This window comes from Ictalurus furcatus, chromosome 16 (genome assembly GCF_023375685.1).
Source record: "Ictalurus furcatus strain D&B chromosome 16, Billie_1.0, whole genome shotgun sequence".
Classification (NCBI taxonomy): domain Eukaryota; kingdom Metazoa; phylum Chordata; class Actinopteri; order Siluriformes; family Ictaluridae; genus Ictalurus; species Ictalurus furcatus.
Genome location: NC_071270.1, coordinates 9,892,369 through 9,912,951, shown reverse-complemented (window position 1 = coordinate 9,912,951; position 20,583 = coordinate 9,892,369). Strand labels below are relative to the sequence as shown.

At 38.6% G+C, this 20,583-nt stretch overlaps 1 protein-coding gene across 1 annotated transcript; it reads right to left on the bottom strand.

The window, feature by feature from the left end:
• Nucleotides 1–3,246: 3,246 nt before the first annotated feature.
• sparta (spartin a) lies at nt 3,247–13,774 on the bottom strand. The gene is made up of 7 exons (XM_053645918.1): nt 13,076–13,774; nt 11,741–11,935; nt 10,661–10,811; nt 7,854–8,048; nt 6,816–6,974; nt 6,615–6,705; nt 3,247–4,227 (listed from the first exon to the last, which is right to left on the bottom strand). The coding sequence occupies exons 1-7, from the start codon at nt 13,772–13,774 to the stop codon at nt 4,104–4,106; spliced, it is 1,614 nt and encodes a 537-aa protein (XP_053501893.1). The 3' UTR covers nt 3,247–4,103.
• Nucleotides 13,775–20,583: the final 6,809 nt, after the last annotated feature.

Genomic DNA, 20,583 nt, shown 5'->3' with positions numbered 1-20,583 from the left:
GCTAGTCAAAAATCCCATAATGCAATGAGGCTGATGTGGACGAGCTCAGAAAAAAAGATGGAGGAAGACATCGTGTCAGCTCTTTTTATGTATTAAACCTTGGTTAAACAGGACTTGTTTAACAATACCTGAATAAATTGTTAACTTGTTGAACGTTTAAACAAGAAAACAGTTGTCAAGTATTTGAAAACTTTTTTGTGATCCCTACCACCCTGCTACACAGTAGGTGAAAAGCAGTATGCCAAAGAAGTAGTATGTCAGAATTCTCAGTATTCATAAAACAGTAGGCGAGAAGTACCCGGATGACCTTCTGCTTCTGCCTCAATTCTACAGTATGGAACCACTGGACACTGTGGATACTGCGCTATCCCATAATGCAACGGGACTGGCGTGGAAGAGCTACGTCCAGATTGTATTCATGCTTACCACTTATACTGATCAGTACATACTGTATTAACGGCTGAGCAGTAGGTACTGACTCGAATGCAGTAGGTACTGCGGTTTCGGATGCAGCCATGGAGTCCATGATGGCCATATTTGTAGGCCGCGATGCAGGATTGAAGTAACTGGCTGGGTTGACCTGACAGGTAACAGTTAAACTTGCCGAACTAAAGAAGTGCTAAATATTTTACTTGTTAATATTTTGAACAAGTTGCTTTTGAGCAATAAATTCAATAAATGTCTACATAAAATTTCATACTCAACAGTCACGTATGCCAAAGTAAAGAATGTAGTCTATTTTAGAACAGATGCATAATGTTGCACAACTTGTTTTTGAACAATCATCTTGATTATTTAGAAGATACTGAATATTTTTCCAACTTGAATTTCCAAAAAAAATTCATTAAAATTCAGTAACACTTAAACTTGCCACAGTGAGAGGTATAGTATACGCTAGACATGGTATGCATATTGTAGAAGTTGATTAATATCAAACGGTTAATAAGCTATTGAATGTTTTTCCAAATATAATTATCTGTGCAAAAGATGGATGTACAATATATTCAAGTTACCCAGCTTTAATATAAATGTAAAACAAAGAAACAAAAATGTAGGTATACATTGATTACATTGTGATATACATATATAATCTATTTCATTAGTGTATTATTCATTACATTGACTACCTTAATTGCCATCCAGAGCCAGATCTCCCTGCAGTTGTCACCTGATTTCCCACTGGATGACTACTGGATGGCCAGTAGCTGGATGAGAGAACTCCTGGGTAACAGTAAGGTTGCTGCTGGAAGTGGTATTAGAGGTATTAGTGAGACCAGCAGGGGGGCGCTCACCCTCTGGTCTGTGTGGGACCTAATTCAGTATAGTGTCCCCGTGACCTAATAGTCACGGGGACACTATACTGAAAAAACAGCACCATCTTTCGGATGAGATCTTAAACTTGACTCTCTGTGGTCATTTAAAAAAATCGCAGGACACTTCTCTCTGTCCTGGTGAAATTCCCCCCATTGGCCCTTCTCTATCATGGTCCCCTAACAATCCCCGTCTCTGAATTGGCTACATCACTATGGCTGACATCGAATCATCCAGTGGGATGCTACACACTAGTGGTGGTTGAGGAGATTCCCCCCCCCCCACCCCCATACTATGTAAAGCGCTTTGAGTGTCTAGAAAAGCACTATATAAATGTTACTGTAAATAACTAAATAACCATCCAGATTACAAATGTCTTGTAGGTTGAGACCTCCAGGATATTGACGAAGAGTGGCCACCGTAAAATTCTTCTTTAGCAGCTGTAGCAGGACAGCAGCTTGTCCAAGTTATTAACCCCTCCTTTGGTGGCATTATAATTAAGTGGTTCAAGGTCCTCCCGGCCACTGATCCTTCCATCGCTGTGTCACATTTTTGCGCTTTCTGGATATGTAGGATATGTAGTATCACAGGCAGTCCAGATTTTGATTCCATATCTTGCTGGTTTGGAGGGCATACACTGCCTGCAGGGGCAACTGTCTCTACAAGCTGTTCTTCCACAGTTACATTGGGCCCAGGGTTGTAAAGAAGTGAAAGCCGGTCCACCCATTTGTCCCACACAATGCGGGTTTCTGCCAGCTTGTCCCTGCACCATCTAGCAGATCTTGATTCAAACCTGTTGACCCTCGAGAATATATGGAAGCTCTCCAGATACATTGGGGCTCTAAAAATCGCTCCCCCGACTCAGTATCCCAAAGACTTGCAGTTGACCCATCTTGACCTATAGACACCTGCAAGGATGAGGATCCCAAAGTAGGCCTGTAAATGAGTATTGTCCATCTCTTTCCACTGTCTCCCCTCAAGGTTGGTCATATCCAGAATGATTTTCTGAATTGAGTCAGGAATCAGCAGCTCAAGCGATGACTTGATATCATGAACATGAGTTACTGCCATTCGTGTGGGCCCTGGTACCATCCTTATTATGTTACCAACTGAATGGGATGGCTCTCTCACTGGGGATGAAGACCATTCAATCTGGCCATTCGTGGACATATATGTCTGCTGTGGGTCTTCTTCTGGTGCATGCTCTGAGCTAAGCTCATCTTCAAATTCACTTTCATACTCAGAATTTATTTCTACATTATCCTCATATTCTGAAACATCCTCCTCTTCCATTTCACTATGTGTCTCACTGTCTTCCAATATTAGCTCTAAGGCCCTCTGAGCAGTGACATTGCTGGTGGAGGATTATTTATATGTTTTGCCCCTTCCCCGATGTGCAGGTTTGAGGGGTGTGAGAAAATGTTATTGTGCAGGTACCCAAAATACAGAGGGTAAAGAGAATAAATAAGTGGTAGCAGATGGCTTCTCGGTGCTTCAATTGTAACAATGTAGTAGGTGTGTTGGTTGTGTGTGTGTGTGCGCCAGACAAATTGACCTGAACATCATATGAAGGATATAAATTTGTGACAATTGTCATATTGTGGGGCATTGTAGCATGTGTAATTTTATGTGTAATTTTTTTTTTTCTTTTACATGTTCTTCACAGAAAATAAGCCAAGGCCATGGAGTTTCAGGTTGAAAAACTTTATCCTTGTATCAATTTTCTTTTAGTAAAAATTTGAAACAGGTTAATTTGAACACCACACAAAGTTAAGGACACTTAGTGTAAAACAAAACCTGTAATGTTTTAGATGGTCCCTCAGCTCTCCTCGCTATTACGGATCGCAATAGAAATCAGCAGATCAATTGCCAGAAAATAAAAGGTTGGAGAAAATTGTCTCGGTTGTGAATGACAATAATTTACATGCTTTAATCTTTTTGAGCCCACCATTCAAAAGCTGTTGAAAACAGAAATCCCAATATGCAAACTTTTCCGCAGTAATCTAAAAAAAAAATATACAAGCTAAACTATATTTTAAAATGCTAATTCCAAATTCCATTTGACCAAACAGCCATTTGAGGTGTCTTCTACATAAGAACATTAAATTTAACAAGGGTTTAAGTAGGAAGCCGACAATCCTTAATTATCATTAATAATTTGTGACATTCGTTTTATATTCTTTTAATCTGATCATAGGTTTCTTCAGAAATTGTTCAAAACTAACTTGACTCACTAAAACCAACGGTTCTCCTGCTGACCTCCATGCACATTTGTCTGGCTTTCATAAACCCTATAAAAATATTTTAGTAGAAACATCAACAATAACAGCACAGTGAATTTCAGGCACATGCAATTGTTGTTGCCACCTCCTGTCTAGGATTTGACTAAGTGATTATTGAAGAAGAAGAACAATAATCATCTTCATCATCAACATCATCAAATGAAGAATAATGGCACTAAAATCTACTAACAATTGACTACACTGACAGTGAGGGATAGAGAGAAGAAATACAATTTTATAGGATCTTTTTAAACTTCATTCAACATTCAATGACAGTACTAACATTTACCAAAAAAAATTACAAAGGAGGCATTTTTAAAGTAACAGGACTCATTTTAAGCAGAGTAGTAAATTCATCTGTATACATGATACAAATATATAGTTTTAACTTTGCTTGATTGCTTCCAGATGGGCAGAGGAGCATAAGCTTTATTTTTTCTCACACATCTCTCCCTTAGCTCTGGTCTCTGCATTCATGGTTTGATCTTCTGCAGTTGAGGCTTTTTACATTTACTTGCTTGCACACTTCAGTACAGCCTTGGTGCCTAGATTGTCCATGTTGAAGGCTGTGACTCCTACATTGGTCACTGACAGGATAGCAGAGTCTGCAGCCTGGCTAGCTTGTTTGCCATATCTTAATCACACACAACCAAGAGCAGGTCAGAACATCTACGCTTTTGATTAAGTACGTTAGTGAATGTGAGTGGATGTCATGCTCTGTGTCTCTGTTTTCAACACCATTGTCAACTTTCTCTTGTGATTTAGAAATACATAATATTTGGGTCAAGTGATGGATTAATCTACAAGGAATGCACTTCACAAATACAATGTAGGTTAAATGATTTTTGTGGCTAGTTGTCTATTTCCATAGACAGAACAATTCAATTCAATCTTATTTTACAGCACTTTTAACAATGGACATTGTCACAAAGTAGCTTTATAGAAATTATGGATTTAATATTTAAATTTATCCCCAATGAGCAAGTCAGAGGTAACGGTGACAAGGAAAAATTCCCTGAGGATGAACAGTCAAAATAATGTGCCAACACTTTGTATACAAACACTATATGGCGAAAAGTATGTGGACACCTGTGCATTTTTGTGTGTTTTGAACATCCTATTCCAGAATTAGTCAGTATGGAAAATGCAAAAAAAAAAAAAAAAAAGTCATTTGAAAATTCAATTCACCCTGTACTTTATTGAAAACACATTATTTGATGTTTTACTTTGTGAATTTAATTTATTTTTGAAAATATACACTCATTACAAATCTGATGACTGCAACACACTGCAAAAAAGTTGGGACGGTCGACTGTTTACCACTGTGTAATATCACCTTTTCTTTTAATAACACTTATTAAGCGTTTGGTCACTGAAGACACCAGTTGGTTAAGTTTAGCAAGCGGAAATTTCCCCATTCATCCATTATGCATTTCTTCAGCTGCGCAATTGACAGGTCATTACTGCAGGCAGGCCATGCTAGCAAACGCTAGCTGTAATGGATATGTCAGGATATCCATTACAGACTCATGATGGGTTTTTAAGACATTGGCGTCTGGGAGATCGAAGATCACGCGCATTCAGAAGTGGTTTTCGGTCTTGCCCTTTACGCACAGAGATTTGACCGGATTCCTTGAATCTTTTAATTATATTGTGCACTGTAGAAGATGAAATGCCTAAAATCCTACCATTTTGTCTTTGTCTTTGTGTTGTTCTCAAAGTGTTGGATTATTTGCTGACTGTTGGCAGATTGGCGAGCCTCGGCCCATCCTTGCTCTTGAAGGACTAGGTGTTTGTTGGAGGTTCCTTATATACTATGATTAGACAATTGCCTCACCTGTTTCACATCACCTTCTTATTTCAACTTGTCACATCGCTATTAGTCCTAAATTTTTAGTCCCTGTCCCAATTTTTTTGGAACATGTTGCATTCATCAATTTCAAAATAAACATTTATCTTCAAAAAAAGAAAAACTATGCAGTTGATTAGGTAAAACCTGAAATACCTTGTCTTTATACTTTTTTTGTTTGTTTGTTTAAATACAAGTCAAAGTACATTTACATATCACTCCTTGAGGTCAGGGATCTGTGCAGGCCACTTGAGTTCTTCCACACCAATCTTGTCTTTATGGACCTCGCTTTGTGCACACGGGCATTGTCAAGTTCCAGTGAAGGGTAACTGTAATGCTACAGCATATTGTACAAAAACATTCTATATAATTATGTGCTTCCAACTTTATGGCAACAGATTGTGGAAGAACCACATATGGGTGTGATGGTCAGGTGTCCACAGATTTTGGCCATATAGTGTATATTATAAGTTAGACTTACTCCTGAAATGGCTAGGGGAAAGTCGACAAGGGCATGTAATAAACAGTATTTTGATGTAGCTATGGTATCCTGGAATTGAACACACTAAAATGGCAGTCATGTATGGACAAGGGGGAAAAAAAAAACAATAAATGCATTTAACTGGTGAATCATAAGTTATACTGGTGTTGAAAGTCATAATGGATCCTTACAAAGAAAAATGCTATGTGATGTCTGAAGAATGAAAGTAGTGGAATAATAAGAGGAACCAAACAGATTGCTGTATTAATTTTGTTTATTGCACTTGACTTACAGCAGGGGCTCCTCAATAAAAACAGACCCCTGTCAAAGTAACCTTTGAATGGCAAAATGTACCGAACAATAAGGCACTTAAAGGCAGTGTTAGTCATGAATGATTCAGTTTACAGATTTTTTTTTTAATTTGGCATTATTTCCAGCCACCAGTTAAATGTTGCTAGGGGAATCCAGGATGTATTCTAAGCCCCTAAATCTGAAAAATCAAGAGGAAAGAGATAGGAATGATGAAAGCATTTCCCCACAAGCACCACTGAAAATGTTTAAGATGTTGAATATTTTAGAGGAAAGAGAAGTGGATGAAAAGAAACCTACAGTGCTTTATGAGACACTAGCACCAAGATCACCTGAGAGTTCCTATAAATAATGGAGAATTACATTAAACAACACCACCTACTTGTGCTTGACGGTCAGGACCATCTCAGAGCTTGCACTTTTACCAATTGTCTTTGCTGCTGTCTCCAGACCTGACCATATGGTTGAGAGACCTAAAGTAAATAAACAATGAATAAGATTTAAATGCATCATTCATATGGAAAGTAAGAAAAATATCTGTGAAAGCAATGATAAATTCAATGATAATAGATGAATTGCTCACCTTTTACACTACTAACAGCCACCATTTTGGCTCCGCTCATTTTGGTGCAGGCATTGTTATTACTTCTTAAGGATTCTGGGATCAGCTTGCTGCCATGCTTCTTGACATGTGGTGTTATTTCCTTCCCAACAAGTCCAACCACAGTTGAAAGGCCATTAACTAACAAAGAGTTATACAGTTATACTAAAGACTCATCATAAAAAGTCATTACATGTCAGACATTAAAAACATCAAAATCAACCTAAAACAGGGTAATCCATGGTGTCGATGGGAAGTGAGACAGAAAACTGTTCAAGTTTCATTTCTGTTCCCTTTGGGTACATGTCAGGTCTCACACTCAAAAACATCAGTAAATGCTTAGATGCTATTTACACCTTGCATCAACATGCAGTTTCATTGGCTAGCATATTTAGTTGCAAAAATGACGTGTCATTGTTTAAGTTGCCTCCTAATAGGCACCTATCTATGTGGAAGACCATGTTCACACCTGACTACCTTAAGTATTCGCATGTTGTTTTGGAAATGTGATCTAATTACAATCTTTACACAGTCAACCCAACAAGAACTAATGTAGCAATGGTGAGATTAGATTGTTCGTTATCCAGATACTGATATCTATATAAAGATCACATTTGAATGTAAGGTGTAAATGGGGCCATAACGTGGTCTGTAATTGTACAATAATACCTCCTAAAACAAGCCATTGTGCATGATTGGTTGGGATAGAGCTGTGTAATATTACATCTGTGGTCTATTTCTAAACGCTCATCAGTGTTAAGCTCTTAACTGTTGAAGTGTGGGTAAAGCTATTGCTGTAGTTCTACTACAGATATAGATATAGCCTTCTCCATTTTAACACACTGGACAGTATTCTTTGCCTTAATGAGTACTGGCTGGGAGCAGAAAAAACATGAAACTTTGTAAGACACATATTTTCTGGACCTCCATTGTGTCATCTTTAGACAGTCCTTGTCAAAAGCGTTGTGCTTAATTCAGCTTCAATAGCCTTTCTTCATCCCCTGTCATTCAGGCACTTACCCAGAAACCGGCTGACTTTGACAGCTCCCCCTGTAGCCTGCTGGGCTACACGCAGGCCTGTGGTGACTCTGGGACTGACCCTAGCTGGCGTCTCATCTGGTGTGATGTGTTTGCGTAGCTTGACTGCTCCATTTTGGATAGCTTTACCTGTGGCCTCTCCTCCCTTCACAAGGCCCCAACTGAGCAATGAAGACCCTGAATATGTAGAGGAGTAAGCATGTGCAGAAATAAACTAATATTTATTATTATTTTTTTATCATACTACAATCAAAATTATGAAGAAGATAATAATTATAACAACATTATTTTAAATTAACAGTTTGTCTTGTTTGTAATAAGACAGTGTTTTGCATATCCGGATTTGTCAAGTTAAAAAGAGAGAGTGTCTGTAGGGTGTCATTTAGAAACACACTGCCCCCTGTTGATAAATATATGACTCTCCTTGAACATTATCTTGCTATTTTCTATTTTCCCCCAAAGACTTTAAACATTAAACATTTTACATTTAAAAAGAAAACCACACAATGTATTTCCACAGATGCCTGAGTTTCTATTCCATTTAACCTAATATGATTAATAGCTTTTTAGCTTGAGCCTCTCATAATGCCATATTTTGCTGTGGGCTGTGATCCATATCAGCAGTTTTATTCAGAGGTGTCTGGTAGTGGGTTCCCAAGTGGCACAACAGAAAAGCACTCACAACCCAACGATGCCAAAGCCATCCATGGTCATGCTGTTGGGGTGGGAAGGATGGCATACTCTCGCTCCCCTATCAATCATATGGACACTAGCCAGTCATGGGCTTCTAGCTTATGCAAAAGGGAGTGGATAGTGCTTTCTTCCAAGTTACAGCGCCCTGTGACGCAGCATGAACAGCAGTTCGAAAAGATGCAATTGGCTGGCCATATGTGTCTTTGGTTGATTGCTGTTGTATGATAAGAGAAAACTAACTGGAGGATGGGTGTCAGCCAAGATTTAAAAGTTAGAGAGAAAATCGGGGGAATTTGAGCTCACAATCTGTAGTAACTCACGATCAGTAGTCCAGAGCCCTAAACACTCAGCCACCATGGTTAAGTTCAAAAGTGATTAAGAAGAAGTGGGTGTGATGTCTACAATATTACAGTGGCAAGAAAAAGTATGTGAAACTTTTGGAATTTCATGGTTTTCTGAATAAATTGGTCATAAAATGTGATCTGAGCTTCATCTAAGTCAAGGGTATTGACAAATATAATGTGTTTAAAATAATAACACAAAAAAATTCTGATCCCTCATGTCTTTATTGAGAACAACCAAAAAAACCTCATAGTACTTGTGGAAAAAGTATGTGAACCCTTGAGTTAATGACCTCAAAAAAGCTAATTGGAGTCTCGTTAAGAAAATGAGTTTGGAGGTGTGGACTACAGCTACTTTGGCTGATAAAAACCCCTTAAACTTCTGGAGTTTGTTCTGCACAAGAAGCACACGCTTATGTGAGCCATGTCTTGCCAAAAAGAGCTTTCAGAGGATCTACGATCAAGAATTGTTGATTTACATAAAGCTGGCAAGAGTCACAAAGTGATTTCAAAGACTTTAGAAATTAACCAGTCTACAGTTAGGCAAACATTTTACAAATGGAGACACTTTGGGACTGTTGCTATTCTACCAAGAAGTGGGCGCTCAGTCAAAATGACACCAAGAGCACAACGAAGACACATCAATGAGGTAAAGAAACAACCCCGAATGACAGCCGAAGATTTGAAGGCATCATTGGAACTGGCTAACATCTCTGTTCACGAGTCTACAATACATAAAACATTGAACAAGCAGGGTATCTATGGCAGGATACCACGAAGAAAGCCACTGCTTACTAAAAAGAATATTGCACGCCTGAAGTTTGCAAAAGAGCACATTGACACTCTACAGAGGTATTGGCAAAATGTTTTGTGGACTGATGAACCTAAGATTGAACTATTTGGAAAAACCACACAGCACTACATCTGGCGTAGAAAGGGCACGGTATATCATCATGAAAACATCATCCCAACCGTAAAGTATGGTGGAGGAAACATCATGATTTGGGCCTGCTTTGCTGCATCAGGGCCTGGCCAGCTTGCAATCATTGAGCTGAAGATGAATTCCCAAGTATATCAGACAATTCTTCAGGATAATGTGAGAATGTCTGTACGTCAGCTGAAACTGTGTAGAAGTTGGGCGATGCAACAGGACAACGACCCAAAATACCAGAGCAAGTCCACAACAAAATGGCTTCAGAAAAACAAAATCTGACTTTTGGAGTGGCCAAGACAGAGCCCAGACCTCAACCCAATAGAGATGCTATGGAATGACGAAAAGAGCCATAAACATGAGACGTCCAAAGAATATGACAGAGCTAAAGCAGTTCTGCCAGGAAGAATGGGCTAAAATTCCTCCTGAACGATGTGCAGGTCTGATCCACAGCTACAGGAAGCGCCTGGTTGAGGTTATTGCTGCCAAGGGGGGTCAACCAGTTATTAATTCTAAGGGTTCACTTACTTTTTCCACTGCCATTTTGAAATGTTGAATGAGTGTGTTCAATAAAGACATGAGGGATCAGAATTTATTTTGTGTTATTATTTTAGGCACATTATATTTGTCAATACCCTTTACTTAGATGAAGATCAGATCATATTTTATGACAAATTTATTCAGAAAACCATGAAATTCCAAAAGGTTCACATACTTTTTCTTGCCACTGTATATCACAAGGCCAGTGACTTAATATTTCAAAATGACTTGGAAGACCAGAAGATAGAAAGGTCCAGAAGTTCTTTCTATTCATGAATGCAAACCTGATGTGATGCACTGTGACATCTCACTCCATCCAGGTAAAATCTTCTCCTCCTTTCCCAAAGCTGTGTCCTCTGAAGGATTGATGAGAGTCTTTGTATTCAGGTTAATGTTTCTGCCTGTAACTTCATCTGTGCCATTATCCTCTGCAGACTTCAGTTGGGTGAAAATCACTTTATTTGTCAGTAGCATGCAAAAATATGCACATAGCACATAATTGGTCTGTAGGGGCTAGTGGAATACAGTATACATCACTTGCTATATTTTAGATATGCCATTCAAATTGTTTCTAATAGATATCTTTGATATTTGTTTTGGCGTTCAATAAAAGGGAATGCTATGAAATATCAACCAAATAACCATAGTTTTCAGTGTATCACAATATCTGCCTATAACTTTTTCAAAGAGGATGATTGTGATGTTCTCCTTCATTTAAAGTCACATTGAACTAGAAGTACATTGTGTTTTATATCAGCCATCAAACCCTGGTTGGGGATTTTTAAAAATGACACCATGCCTTAACACTTTCCCATTCCCTAAAACACTGGTTCTAAAAGTGGGTCATAGCTAACTTGCTCTTAACTTGCTAGTTATTTGTCTGGTCAATTGAATTAAATAAGTTTAATCCAAAACTCAGTAATTCAAAAACAAGTAGGCCTTCAAATAACGTCAGCTTAATGTGGACCTAATGTATTCTGTCAGTGGAAAGTCCTAGATTAAAAAAAAAAAAAAAAAAAAAAAAAAAAAAAAAAAACCTCTATGGATCCAATAGCAAGAATTTTAGTGTACAAGTCTAAATAATGAGGCTTTTACTTGAATAATTGAATTATGCTCATAAGATAAATCTGTAAGTGGGTCAGTGGAATCTGTTTTACACTTAAAGGCTTTTTGTTTTGCTGCGAAAACTTTGAGCCATAAAACATTAATGACCCACCAAAATCAACCCCAGAACTAGAATGTTACTAAAGAGCCCCTTTTAGTTACAGTTCTAACAACACAGGTCATCATGGCTATTATTTTGTGTATTTCATATGCCAAAGGTTAAAGTAAAAGCCTTAGGTTGGGCTCTAGTGCTGTGTTACCTGAACTCTGAGCTGTGTAAATAAAGAGAGGTGCTCTTGAAAAAGAGTTCTTTCCACTGCAGGCAGCTCTGAGGACAACACAACCCCAACATAGGACCCAGGCTCTGCTGCCATGGTATCAGGGAATGTGAACACACCGGAGTCGCTAAGCAGGACTGGCAGGTCTGGAAACAGAGGGTAGTACCAATCACACACCTGCAAACACAACACAGTTATGGTGTTTACTTCCACCTGTCACTCACACACAAGTTTACTTTAAACATTGCAATCATATATACAGTAATAACAATATCCTAGTCTTTAAACTGAAAAATTTAAACATGATTACATGCTGAACTGAAAGTTCAGGTCCTCCATTCAACTAAATGTGCTTTGTTACAGAGGGCTCAAATGGAACAAAGCAGTGCTGCATGACACAGTATTGTGTGTGTGTGCGTGTGTGTGTGTGTGTGTGGATATGAGGATGTGAAATAGACAGAAAGTGATAGAGACTACTAATGTGTTTGTGTGTATTCTGGATTTGGCCAGTGGCAGTGGATAGCTGGTTTCAAAAGGGAAAAGTGCCAATACAGCACAATGCTAGAGCCATGGCCACCAGAAAAACAGCAATACCCCACAGAACAACAAACAGCATCTGGCCAGGAGTGCAGCCGTAGAACAACATTAACTGGCCTGCCCTTAAACTGAATGGTTAAAAAAAATAAAAATAAAAAAAGAGCAGCTAGTGAAACCAAAAGTTTCAGTGTTAAAGACATAAAACAATGATTTGGAAACCATCCAAAAAAAATAAGGTGAAAATTAAACTGTGTATAGTGGGCTGCACTGAAGATTCTTCTATGAATTATAATCTCAGAAGCATTCACAGAAAGAGTTTTGTTTCTGCTCTTTGCATTTTTCCTGTGTTTATCCAATTTAGTTATTAGTAATGTCTTTCCTGACACACAATTAGATCCAGTCACAGATGAATGTAGACATTTTCAAGTTTAAATGTGTCTTGAACAGGCAATAGATGATAAGTTTGACCTCAGATAAGATAAAACAAGATAATTTAAATTAAAAAGTAATTCTAATTCAATCAGACAGCATGAGAATATTTATTCATTTAATGTACTATTGGCATAAAAAGGGAATTTAGAACTGGAAAAGGAAAATTATTTGAATATTTGAGAAATGTGAAGCTGAATATTTAAGAATATTTTACCTCTGTTAATTATGTGCAGATAAAAAAAAAAGTCATTGAACTTCTTACTGTTGCTGGTTTCTACACAAAATATACACACATTATTATGGTCTTAATGCCTTAGATATAATCAAGTCCAATAAGGCTTTGCTCACCTGCAGGTAAGCTAGACGATGTGTGTTGTCTTTGGTATCATCACTATCATAATGCTGACTGCTGTTCAGGGTGATGCGCAGGTACCCTGGATATGATGGTACACTGACTTGCCCATCTGGTGCAAGAAAGAATATCTGCACCCCATGGGGCAAGAAAAAGAGAACGTCTTGATGGTGGGAAACCAGCTGTGGTGTTGGTAGTGAAGTACGGGTCATCCCCTTGCTCTGTGAAATAGAAACATGCCCATCTGTGGGTTGTGGGGTGTAGGCTGGTGGCAGATCCCAGGGCACATCAGACGCCATGGCATGTGAGTGTGGCAGACAGGGAACTCCACCTAAAGGTGTTGAAGCAAGCGCTCTGTCAGTATGGGAGCTGGCTGTCCCTGTTGATTGCATCAGGACTGGATAGCGATTCTTGGTAGCAGAGGGTCCTGTGGCTGAAGCAGACTCTAGCACAGTCAGCCGAGTGGTGATGTTGCTCAGCATTATATTCATGTTCATTGGAACCTGCTGAGCAACATTCTGGTCAGATGCCATTTCCAGGCCCTGGAGGAGATGACGTCTTCCCAGTCGGTAGAGGGCAATTGCGCTGTCTTTATTTCCCATATTATCCTCCAGACTTCCTGCATTGAGGCATTCCAATGCTTTCTCATAGTGCTGCTTTATATTCTGCAGCTTGACCGGCTCAGGAGCTTCCATATCTTAACACAAGGATGGTTTTAGGAGTGTGAAGCAGTGCATGTGATGTTAGGAGAGAAAAAAATCTGAGACTAAATATGAGGAAATGCACAGACAAACAATCCTGTAAACATTATTAGGTGACATTTATAGCTGTGCATTATGTTGAACACTGGAGACAGTTGCTTTGTGGATTTCATAAGAGTCAAGAAAAGCTACGAATGCTAACACCATCCCTATCATCATCATCGAATTGAGGGGGACATTTTAACACAAAAACTGATCCTTTCTGTCAGATAAAAATGCATCACCTCTTACAAAACTAAGCTATGCTGCAAAAATTGGCCGCTTGTTCTACCTGAAAGACAAGTGGCAAATTTCGCTGTGAGAATGTGAAGGTTACTGTAGACAGATCAGGGCTTCTATATTTAGCACTCTCCACCCCAACATAATAATAATAATAATAATAATAATAATAATAATAATCTAATTTTAAAAAGGTAGCTTACTAAAATGTACCTTTCCTTGACCCTGGGGGTAATATGCTTAGTTTTCACAGCTTTCTATCTTTTACGTGGAAACATTGATATAGTGCACCTTTAGATAGTTTTATATAATTGGTCCATGGTTACCTTTTACAGTAAAACAGTGGTCACCAGCCCTGTTCCTGGAGATCTACATTCCTGCAGGTTTCATCTCCAACCAAAATCTAACACACCTGTTTTCATTGTAAGAGATTGTCTGTTCGATTAATTGACAAAGGAAGACAGCAGGAGGGAGATTGTATCAGTTTCTTTCAGTGACACTAGACCACGTAAAAGCCATCTGATTGTCTTTATAGTCTTTCATGGATGTCATGTAGACGCAAGTATTTTCTGTTTTGTATATTCTCAGGTTTCGCTCTGTGCTGTCCCAGACAAGTTAATAGCCAAAGTATACAAAAGTTTACAAAATTATAATAAATCCGAATAATAACTTTATGAATACAATATTAATCCTAACCATAAATGTGTAATAGAGTAATGCAGAAGCTTAAAGCAGGGGTGGCACCAGTACTCTAAAAATGGTGGGGCAAATTGTTTGTCTGAGAGAAGAGGTACATCCGTCATTTGTCTATAAAAAAGAAATAATCACACAGACTAACATTATTTTGTGTGTGTGTGTGTGTGTGTGTGTGTATTTATATATATATTTTATATATATATATATATATATATATATATATATATATATATATATATATATATATATATATATTATATACACACACACACACACACACACACACACACACCTTATATATATTGCTATGGAGCCAGGATGGATTTTTGGATTTTTCTCACTGTCTGTTTCGCTAAACATTTTTCCAGCAAGCCTTACTTAATTTCAGAATAAAGAATATGTGCATATGTCATTTAAAATACTGAAACATTAGAGATACTGACTCAACACATGTTTATTAAGCAGTAGTGAGCACCAAAGCACAATTAACCCTTTATCACTCATAGCAAAACCCCTTTAGGAGAAATGCCACTGGCTTAAAGTTTTTTTTTTTTTTTTTTAATAACAAACCCATACTGAACAGGCCAGTGAAATGAGCACTTACTCAGATAGCTTTCTGCTGTTAGAGCTGCATGCTGAAGGCACTGCCGCGGTTTAACACACTTGTGAAAAGAGAGCGTGGAGAAGAGAACCAAACCAACCGCGTCATTATTCTCAGTGTCGGGGCGTGAAGATGGGGTCCATTCAGATATACTGGCAGGTCCGCTGCTGGTCAAATGGGTGCCCTAAGCAGAATTGTATTGTTGTGCCTCCCGTCCCTCCCTCCCTCCCTCCCTCCAAATGTTATTGAAGTTTTAAAAAAAATTAAAAATACCCACACACAACTACATTACTGGTCAGAACAGAACTTTAATAAAGTATTTTTTTAAAAACGGAATTGTAATTATTAACAATTGTAGCTCTACAGCATAAAATTCAAACAAATTAGACATTAAATAAAAACATTTGAAAAGAATAAATATTATAAAAAATAAAACAATAGATTAAATCAAAAATAAACACTGACATATGTCTTCTGCTGGAGCATTCTAAATTTCAACATTTACAAAGGCACACTCCTGCTTTTCCTGGCAGCGAAGTCATCAACGACTTCATCATGTGATAATGCTTTTGTTAATTCAGAGTTGATGCTGATTATTGACAGACCACTCAAGTGCTCTTATGCCATACTTTAGTGCAAGAATGTTTTGATGAGCTTCATTTTAGAAAAACTTCACTCAGCAGAGGCAACAGTCACAGGGAGTGTCACTGCTGTGTGCAGAGCTGCAGAGCAATCCAAAGGTTTGTGTACGACTCTTGCAGGTGGCTGTCATGAAGAAATGCTAGCATCTCCAGAGCTGTTGTGAGTGGTGGCAACTGTGGAAGATTTAGGATTTCTTGAGCCAGCTCTTGACCATCAATATCAGAACCTGCTTCTCCAATTGTAGTCAGTGTCTTCTCCACAACAGTGCAGTGTTTCTGTAAAGTCTCTTTCAACATCCCTTGAACGTGGCTGAAATCAAGCAGCACTCCAAATCTCTCTTTGACCTGACTGAACACTCCAAATATCTCTTTGACCTGACTGAACACTCCAAATCTCTCTTTGACCTGACTGAACACTTCAAATCTCTCTTTGAAATTTTCAATGTGATGCCAAAGCAGAGTCCACAATAGTGTTTAAAAATGTTCCCTCAAGAATTTTTGAGGGCATCACTGATGAGTGATCTGCAGCCTCATAGCCAAAATGCCTTTTAGTGCTCCTCAGCCTTTTCTCTTTAAGCTCAGGCTCTATGTTTGGGACCTCACAGAGTTCCTTTGCAGTTGACTGAGCATCTGCAAATCCAGTATTTCCAGAGAGAATGTTTTGCGCTCTCAATGAGTTGAACAGCAACATCCAGTTGCACTGAACTGGACTGAAGCATCTTGTTCACCTGGTTAATATTTGTTAAGATGTCAAACCATACAACAGTGCATATCAAAAACCTAAATGAAGCCACTTCTTTTGCCAGGGCCTGAGCCTCTACTTTGGCCACTGGATCATTCACAGTTTTCTTCGTCTCAATGAGAGTATTTCTGACCTCCTTCACTTGGTGTATGACAGCTGTAATGCTTTGCAGTCTGCTTTCCCATCTTACATCATTACAAGACTTCAATGTGAGATGGACATGCTTTAACAAGATGTTCCATCGCTGTGTAGCTCCTGAAAAGAATGTGAAGAGAAACTCTCATAATAATAAAAGTAGCCAACAGCATCCTTAGATTAATTGAATGTGCACCACAAGGTACACACAAAGCTCTTGGGTTTTGCTTTAGCAGTCTCAATAATAATTAGGTCAAATAAAGTATCAAAAGCAAGTAATTTTATGTTAAAATACATTATGTAATATACATAATATAAAACAATCCACTTATGTTCATTATGTATTACATCAGATGCCTGCAGAGGGCGACAACGGCCTAAGATTGTTTTTGTCACACTTTACAGCTCAAATCCTTGTTTAATATTGACCAAACATGTCATTCAAACGTCCACTTAATCTTTAATATTTGGCCAGATCTTTGTGACTGTAATTTTTTTGAACAAGAACATGTGGACATCAAAACATGCAAACTCAGAGCGAGTAATCAGGCATGTTTAATTAATATCACCCATTAACTTCAATAGACAAAAATATAACGTGTCACAGGTTTGTGAACATACCTGAAAGTGAGACACCGGATTGATCTTGGGCCTTTTTTCTTTTTCTTTTCCGGGCATATAGTTGTCCATCAATTACGATGTAATGATGTGTCGTTCATGACGAGCTGTTTCAAAGAGTGATTCGTTCATTTTTCACCGCGCATGCGCTGCAACATCTCCATAGGTTCTGTACCGGAAACAGGAATGATTAGTTCACGTCTCGAGTCATGATATATATATATATATATATATATATATATATATATATATATATATATATATATATATATATATATATATATATACATACATACATACATACATACATACATACATACATACATACATACATACATACATACATACACACACACACACACACATTAGTGAAATATACGGAATAAGGAGGTATAATAAGGAAGCGCGGAATGTTACTTAGGCTCTTTACTGAGTATGCAGAGATTTTCTGCTTAATGTACTGTGTTCATACATATATATATATATATATATATATATGTATGAACACAGTACATTAAGCAGAAAATCTCTGCATACTCAGTAGAGAGCCTAAGTAACATTCCGCGCTTCCTTATTATACCTCCTTATTCCGTATATTTCACTAATGCTTCAGTTAACTATAATTGAGGTTTATGCAACCATTCATGCACTATTATATTCCTTCACTTTTCCTTTCTCCAATTACTTTATTTCAGTACTGCCCCACATAATTTATGTTGTGTTATGTTGTTACAGTAGTACATCCTGTGTGTGTACACACACACATACATACACACACACAGTATCTCACAAAAGTGAGTACACCCCTCACATTTTTGTATATATTTGATTATATCTTTTCATGTGACAACACTGAAGAAGTGACACTTTGCTACAAAGTAAAGTAGTGAGTGTACAGCTTGTGTAACAGTGTAAATTTGCTGTCCCCTCAAAATAACTCAACACACAGCCATTAATGTCTAAACCGCTGGCAACAAAAGTGAGTACACCCCTAAGTGAAAATGTCCAAATTGGGCCCAATTAGCCATTTTCCCTCCCCGGTGTCATGTGACTTGTTAGTGTTTCAAGGTCTCAGGTGTGAATGGGGAGCAGGTGTGTTAAATTTGGTGTCATCGCTCTCACACTCCCTCATACTGGGCACTGGAAGTTCAACATGGCACCTCATGGCAAAGAACTCTCTGAAGATATGAAAAAAAAAAATTGTTGCTCTACATAAAGATGGCCTAGGCTATAACAAGATTGCCAAGACCCTGACACTGAGCTGCAGCACGGTGGCCAAGACCATACAGTGGTTTAACAGGACAGGTTCCACTCAGAACAGGCCTCGCCATGGTCAATCAAAGAAGTTGAGTGCACGTGCTCAGCGTCATATCCAGAGGTTGTCTTTGGGAAATAGAGGTATGAGTGCTGCCAGTATTGCTGCAGAGGTTGAAGCGGTCGGGAGTCAGCCTGTCAGTGCTCAGACCATACGCCACACTCTGTATCAAATTGGTCTGCATGGCTGTCATCCCAGAAGGAAGCCTCTTCTAAAGATGATGCACAAGAAAGCCCGCAAACAGTTTGCTGAAGACAAGCAGACTAAGGACATGGATTACTAGAACCATGTCCTGTGGTCTGATGAGACCAAGATAAACTTATTTGGTTCAGATGGTGTCAAGTGTGTGTGGCGGCAACCAGGTGAGGAGTACAAAGACAAGTGTGTCTTGCCTACAGTCAAACATGGTGGTGGGAGTGTCATGGTCTGGGGCTGCATGAGTGCTGCCGGGACTGGGGAGCTACAGTTCATTGAGGGAACCATGAATGCCAACATGTACTGTGACATACTGAAGCAGAGCATGATTCCCTCCCTTCGGAGACTGGGCCGCAGGGCAGTATTCCAGCATGATAACGACCCCAAACACACCTCCAAGACGACCACTGCTTTGCTAAAGAAGCTGAGGGTGAATGTGATGGACTAAACCCTATTGTGCATCTGTGGGGCATCCTCAAACGGAAGGTGGAGGAGCACAAGGTCTCCAACATCCACCAGCTCTGTGATGTCATCATGGAAGTGTGAAGAGGACTCCAGTGGTAGCCTGTGAAGCTCTGGTGAACTCCATGCACAAGAGGGTTAAGGCAGTGCTGGAAAATAATGGTGCCACACAAAATATTGATACTTTGGGCCCAATTTGGACATTTTCACTTAGGGGTGTACTCACTTTTGTTGCCAGCAGTTTAGACATTAACGGCTGTGTGTTGAGTTATTTTGAGGGGACAGCAAATTTACACTGTTACACAAGCTGTACACTCACTACTTCACATTGTAGCAAAGTGTCATTTCACATGAAAAGATATAATCAAATATTTACAAAAATGTGAGGGGTGTACTCACTTGTGAGATACTGTATATATACATACATCAAAAATGTGGAATGTTAGCCATGACAATTTTTCTGTTTTAATCTTGATTATGGCTTACAGCTCATGGAAATCAAAAATCCAGTATCTCAAAATATTAGGATAAAAAAAAATATAATGCAGAAATGTCAACCTTCTAAAAAGCATGTTAATTTCTGCACTCAATACTTAGTCAGGCTCCTTGCATGAATTACATGAAACTGCTTCAATGGGGCCTGGCATGGAGGCAATCAGCCTATGGCACTGCTGAGGTGTTATCTGGCCACTTCTTTGCGACAAATACTAGTCACTAAATTCTGCAACAACATGTGGAAATCAAAACATGCAAACTCAGCAAGTAATCAGGCAGATGCCTTGGTGGTGGTCAGATTATTAACAGCATTAAACATCTCACCCATTAAGTACATACCTGAAAATGAGACACAGGATTCATCTTTGCCTTTTTTCTTCTCAAGTTAAATCAGGCTCTACTGTGTCACACCACCCTGCCATTGATTCTTTTCTAACACGTTCTACTACTCTGGTAAGGCATATTCCTTTGTTTTTTAGTCTCCTATATTGCAAATATAGGAGGCTCAAATGTTAATCTAATCCTATATTATGTACATTAAATCCATTATAAAAATGCCAACTTAGAATTTGTGTTTTGCTGAAGAATTTTGAAAAATTAAGTTGTTTGAATACATAAGCATTT

Coding starts and splice junctions, on each gene's coding strand:
- sparta (XM_053645918.1), bottom strand. CDS start 13,774: ATGGAAGCTCCTGAGCCGGTCAAGCTGCAGAATATAAAGCAGCACTAT. Junction 10,812..11,740: donor TTACACAGCTCAGAGTTCAG/GTAACACAGCAC, acceptor ACCCAACTGAAG/TCTGCAGAGGATAATGGCAC. Junction 8,049..10,660: donor GTCACAGTGCATCACATCAG/GTTTGCATTCAT, acceptor CTACATATTCAG/GGTCTTCATTGCTCAGTTGG.